This window comes from Malania oleifera, chromosome 10, assembly GCF_029873635.1.
Source record: "Malania oleifera isolate guangnan ecotype guangnan chromosome 10, ASM2987363v1, whole genome shotgun sequence".
Taxonomy (NCBI): Eukaryota; Viridiplantae; Streptophyta; class Magnoliopsida; order Santalales; family Ximeniaceae; genus Malania; species Malania oleifera.
In genome coordinates, this window is record NC_080426.1 from 45,082,684 (window position 1) to 45,088,958 (window position 6,275).

General features: G+C 38.5%; 1 protein-coding gene across 1 annotated transcript; it reads left to right on the forward strand.

Moving 5' to 3' along the window:
* The first annotated feature begins 206 nt into the window (after positions 1-206).
* Positions 207-5,749, forward strand: LOC131166856 (aquaporin PIP1-1-like). The gene is made up of 4 exons (XM_058125460.1): positions 207-816; positions 1,288-1,583; positions 5,143-5,283; positions 5,392-5,749. The coding sequence occupies exons 1-4, from the start codon at positions 489-491 to the stop codon at positions 5,485-5,487; spliced, it is 861 nt and encodes a 286-aa protein (XP_057981443.1). The 5' UTR covers positions 207-488; the 3' UTR covers positions 5,488-5,749.
* The last annotated feature ends 526 nt before the right edge of the window (positions 5,750-6,275 follow it).

Genomic DNA, 6,275 nt, shown 5'->3' on the forward strand with positions numbered 1-6,275 from the left:
ATATATATATATATAATTAACGAAAAAAATTGATTCCACTTAAAGAGACTCTGCTGTAAAAAAAAATCGACTGTAAAAAATTTAAAACTAAAATTATCAATTATTTTATGTTTGGTCTTGTATTAAAATTTAGTAATATTTACAGCAGGGAAAAGCATGAATCAGCTTTTTCTGCATCTTCCTGCACTCTCTGGAAAGCTCACCGAACAAATAATTCACTATCTGCTCCACACACCCAACTGACCATTATACCCATCCCCCTTAAATGCAAATGTTTCTTTGCCCTAGATGGACATAACAGTAATTTCGCCCGGACAACCGGCCTTCCCCTCTGACCCCACTGCTTCAGCCTTCAGCCTTTATAAACCTAACCCACTCACTTACGCCATTATCACAGAGCTCAGAGAACTTCACACACTTCCCATTCTTTGGAAGCTTTCTGCGCACAGGGAGAGAGAAAGAGAGAAAGAGAAAGAGAGAGAGAGAGAATGGAGGGGAAAGAGGAGGATGTGAAGTTAGGAGCAAACAAGTTTTCTGAGAGGCAGCCGATAGGGACGTCGGCGCAGGCGGACAAGGACTACAAGGAGCCACCGCCGGCACCCCTGATCGAGCCGAGCGAGCTCTACTCATGGTCCTTCTGGAGAGCAGGAATTGCGGAGTTCATGGCCACTTTCCTCTTCCTCTACATCACTATTTTGACTGTGATGGGCGTTGTCAGGTCCCCGAGCAAGTGTGCCACTGTGGGCATTCAAGGTATTGCTTGGGCTTTTGGGGGTATGATCTTTGCCCTCGTCTACTGCACCGCCGGTATCTCAGGTCATCTCTCTCTTCTCTTTCTCTTTCTCTCTCGTATGTGCTCTGTTTCCGTGGAGGCTTTGATCTGAACAAAAATGTTTTTATTGTACTTTTTTTCCTGCTAACTTGTTCCGATGCCTCAGGGTTTTTGCTAGTTTCTCTGCTGCTGGTTTGTTTAATTTTCTTTAGAACAGAGCTGGCTTTGCTTTAAAATATGTTGCCCTTGACACTAATTTGGAAATATTCTGAGAATTCTATCTTTCCCCTTTTATTTTCTTCGCAGATTCTCAACTTTTATTCCCCCAGAATGCTATTTTCCTCTTATTTTGCTCCTGATTCTCAACTCTTTCTGGGTTTGCTTAAAATCCCATGATCTTCTCTGCTGCTTTCTGGGATTTTCTAATCGTATGCGAAACTCATTTTTTGTTTTTGTTGCGCGACTTTAGTCCTCGTGTAGAATTTATTGAGAATAGTAAATGTGGTTGTGAGCAGGTGGACACATAAACCCAGCTGTGACATTCGGGCTGCTGCTGGCGAGGAAGCTTTCACTGCCCAGAGCCATATACTACATGGTGATGCAGTGCCTGGGTGCGATCTGCGGGGCAGGAGTGGTGAAAGGGTTCCAGAAGTCTCAGTACCAGATGCTGGGTGGTGGAGCTAACGTGGTGAACCCTGGCTACACCAAGGGTGATGGCCTCGGTGCAGAGATTGTGGGCACTTTTGTTCTTGTCTACACGGTTTTCTCTGCAACTGATGCCAAGAGAAGCGCCAGAGACTCCCATGTCCCAGTAAGTATCTCTCTCTCTCTCTCTCTCTCTCTCTCTGCGCACCTTATATCTATGTTTTGTTTTGCTTCTGTGTATTGTGAATGCTTGCTATGGTTAGTGGATTTAGGTTTTTCTCTTCACTGTCGTTGATCCCATCGTAGGTTTGGCTTGTTTTCATCTGAACTTAAGGTTACTTTCGTTTCACAGAAAAGAATAGGGTGCATAGTTGATACTATGGAGGTTTTGTTTTTTGGTGGGTGTTTGGATTCTTTTACACCGTTGCAGATCAAAGTAGGGTGGAAGTAGTATCAACTAAGGAGGTTTTGTTTTTTGGTGGGTGTTTGGATTCTTTTACACCGTTGCAGATCAAAGTAGGGTGGAAGTAGTATCAACTAAGGAGGTTTTCTTCATGGGAATATGAATTGTTTTCATCCTCGGGCATAGGGATAGGGTGAAAATTGTGGAGGCTTTTATTCCGTGTGGAGAATCCCTTTTTGAAAGTGGGAAACTATGAAAAATATTGAGACTTGTGACCAATTATCTTGAAATAAAAGGTGTAAATACGCAATTTCACATTGAAAATATATGAAATGTGTTATTTCCAAAGGAATAACATTAAGGTCTTAATAACTAAAAAAAATATCAGGTGAGTGCAGCAAACAAAGAGTAACGTGTTAACATGTATACCGCCTAATCAGTTTGCCTGTACCAATTGTCATAGTTAAATTGTTATGCTGGTTGATTTAGGCAGCAGTTTAGAAGGTTCAGAGAGCATATTTTTTGGTTTAGATCTTTAGATAATGGCGTATCTAAACTGGAAAACGCTGAAATTTGGTCACGAGTGGGATGTGACTTGAATTCTTTTGCTTAAGTTTTCACTCTGAGGTTTCTAAATCAACTGATCATCCAAGAGCAATGCTAAATCTGTGCTGCCTAAAAATCCCATTGCCTAAACCATTTGTCGTTCAAATTATTTATGGTTGTGGATTTAGGCAGCGGGTTTAGAAGCTCAAATCAATTTGTTTATGGCATTACATTTGGGCAGTGGAGTTTACATGGAGCAAGGAGCATCTGTATGTGGTTAAGATCTTCAGATAGATAAACTGAAAAACACTGTAAATATCGGTGTTAGTGACCTAAAAAGTCTTTACTTAATTTCTAAATCGCTCAAGGACATAAAGGTTTCATTAACTTCAGAAGTACATTTGCAACTTCAGTTAATTTTAAAATTTAAATTGCTTCATTAGCTTGCTGGCGTGCAATGACATTTTCGAAATTAATGAGATATTTAGATTATTTTGTTTATGAATTGAGGAAATAGAATGAATGAGTCAACTGTACATTTGGTGGTCTATTACAATCATGCATTGGCTGTAAGATCTTTATCAAGATTCGGGAGGACCTCTAATGCTTGACGGATCCTATTCTTAAAACCTAAATGGGTTCCATTACCTTTTTTGGTGAGTATAACTTAATGTAAGAGGTTTGGTATATAATCAATCAAGCAAGGAGTTTAAAGTTGGATTTATGGGATGATCTATTGTAAGCATTAAGGCATGTGCCTAGCAAGTGCACTTTTTTTAGACTTTGGTTATAGGAGTTTTGATTATCAAAGTTTGGAAAATGTGTACTTGTAGAGACACATGCCTTTGGCTTACCTTGGGAGCAATAATGACTCATAAATAACTTGATTTTTAGCACTAGGCAGTCTAGGTTTCCTTTCTGCTGGACGGTGTTTCCTGATGGGCCTTTTTAGCTGCATCAATGCACATGAGTGGCTCTCTCTCTCTCTCTCTCTCTCTCTCTCTCTGTGAGATGCATCCTATTTTCCATTTTGGAAACTCGTATCTATGTAATGTATTTAAGTGCTTAGGTTTGAGAATGCTTTCTTGTCATTAGTTGTTTATAGCACGTCAATTGTAATTAAAAACATTCCGTGCAAGAACCATCATTATTCTTGATTTGGTTTAGTGTTCCTGTAAATCAATTTGCTTGAAAATTTTGATAAAATTAACTTCGGTTCTGTATGCATTAGCTTGAAGTTGTATATTCAGAATAAGAGACCATACATGAGTTTTGCTAAAAAGAACTTTCGTTCTGTATACGTTAGCTTGAAGTTGTATATTCAGAGTAAGTAATGAAAATATTGAGCTGTGGTCTTAGAGTAAGCTAAGAATTTATTTTTGTCATTGTTTTGTAGTATGGTTGTTGATCGTGTGTTTCTGCCAACTTGGTTAGAGGGGGTCGGTGTCAAAAGAGCGTTTTGTGGTATTTACTTATGGGAAGGAATTCCAGTAAAACTAGATATATTATGCCATGTAAATTGATAATTCGTGCTTCAATTGATATTTTTGAGTGCTCTTAAGAACTTTTGAGAACTACGACCCTTTTTTTGTTCTTCCAAAATGGTTGTGCTTTTGTTTATTCTTTCCACAATGTTTGAAAGGAAAGTTTTCTTCAGAACTTAAAGAGACACATTTTATATGTTGAATAAGCTTGAGCCAAGTACACAATTTTGAGCTCAGAGAACTTTGGTAACTTTGGCATTTTTTTATTAACAATTTCTTGTACTTGCGCAATGCTTGTAAAAGAAAAAATAAATAAAAAGGGGCACATAATTAATTAGTAATCTATTTTAATTATATGTTATTCGAATTAAAGTACTACATGCTAGTCTTTTTTTGGCTTTACGCCTTTACTGCGTAGTGTGGGGGTCATTGGGATTTAATCTTTTGACATTATTTTAGTGGGGTACACCTTGGATGCCACCACCAGAGGAAAGGTGAGGCACCTATATATTTTTAAGGGGAGGTAGTCTATCCAAATCAATTAGAATCTCCACTAAAGAGCTTGGAGTCGAGCATATTATTTTTCTATTTAAAAATATATAAATGTACAATAGCTTGTGCAATATATACAAAATTGTGTTAAAGTGAACTTTTCATAAGTTGGTGAAAAGGACATCCATTTTGAAAACTGATTTTGTTCTTGTCAAATTGAAAGGAAATTTCTCAGATATTGCCTGTTTGCCTTGTTCAAATCAGGCCCAGTTTTTAGTTGACTTCTGTAATCTCAAGGTGGGTTGTAATGAAAATCATGTGAGTGACGCCTTCTGTAATCTCAAGGTGGGTTGTAATGAAAGTCATGTGAGTGGCAGCCTTCTGTAGTCACATGAATTGTTGAGGTTGTGTAAAAGAAATTTGTGTTGGTGATCTTTAGGTGGCTGGCCAATTTTGTTCATCATGGATTCTCAATTATTTAATAAAGTTCAAATGTAATGTTTAGGAGTCTTATCTGCAAATGTATTTTTGGGTTCATGAGACTCTGAAACAGGCTGCCAGGGCAAAGGGTCCACCTTTGGGTATCATGAATTTTTTTAAGTTAGAAAATCATTCGCTGCTGTGTTTGATATTGTTGGCAGTGTTCTTGCACAGCGCCCCCCCCCCCCCCCCCCCGCCCCCCCCCTCTCAACACTTTCCAACAGATATGGAAAAAGCTTTCCAACAGATGTGGAAAAAGATCACTAGGCCATCTTTTCTGATCATAGTTTCTTGTGTGTATGAACTACCAATGCCTGCAGATTTTGGCTCCACTCCCAATTGGGTTTGCAGTGTTCTTGGTTCACTTGGCAACCATTCCCATCACCGGAACTGGCATCAACCCCGCCAGAAGTCTTGGAGCTGCCATCATCTACAACAGAGATCACGCCTGGGACGATCATGTGAGCAGACTTGTTTGTTTAAATTTCAACAACCGTGACAATGTTGAAGGATTTATGCATCGTCTTCATGTTCTTGAATAATGATAATTTTTGTTCTTGCTTGTCCAGTGGATCTTCTGGGTGGGACCGTTCATAGGAGCTACACTCGCTGCGCTGTACCACCAGATAGTCATCAGAGCCATGCCATTCAAGACCAGAGGCTGAGAAAATTACTTACTCTCACCCTTTTATCATGTGAGCTGCTGCGCTGTATCGCATACCAGAAGCTATGAATTAAAATCGATCATTGCTTTTTCATTTTCTTTTTATTGTTAGTGTCCGAGTCTGTACCTTTCTTCCTCCAGTTTCCATATCGGTTAAGGTTGAAGCTAATCAAGATTGTCATGATGTGCATATAAGCATATAAGATACTTGGGCATCTTCTTGTGTGGGCAGCGTTTTGAATATAGTCTAGTTTTCAGTTCAACGCCTAGGCTGGTTCCTTCACTTGAAGCAATTTCATTTTCTCTTTCCTCTACATTTTCCTTTTTTTACATGTAGCAAAATCATACTATTTCATTTTTCCATTTGAATTTGGACTTACATGAGTAATGTGCATCAACGTAACAATGAGAGTCCTGTAATGGGTTTCAACACAATCTCAGCGGGGACGCCGGGGAGGAATCAGCGTGCTTGCAACTGGTTTCTGATGAAATGCTCAATAAATAATGTATAGTTCTCATTCGATTCGATCATATGTATTTACATTTACACAACTAATTTTGCTTTGATATTCTACATATTATTATGCATGTAGAATACGCATATTCTTAATATGACCAATAGATACACATATTCTTAATATGACCAAATATTTATATTATCTTTGAAGAGTATTATGAAGAGTTAATAAATGATTTAAGAGTTAGGGGCTTACTATTACTCTTGTGGAGCGTCTTTGGTATCTCACATTCTCTATGCGGTTGACATTTTTATTTTGTCAATGATAAGAG

Bases quoted from the DNA above. Each gene is read 5' to 3' on its own strand.
- LOC131166856 (XM_058125460.1), top strand. From the start codon at position 489: ATGGAGGGGAAAGAGGAGGATGTGAAGTTAGGAGCAAACAAGTTTTCT. The intron at 1,584-5,142 runs GTAAGTATCTCT...CAATGCCTGCAG, and splicing joins CCAGAGACTCCCATGTCCCA to ATTTTGGCTCCACTCCCAAT. The intron at 5,284-5,391 runs GTGAGCAGACTT...TTGCTTGTCCAG, and splicing joins ATCACGCCTGGGACGATCAT to TGGATCTTCTGGGTGGGACC.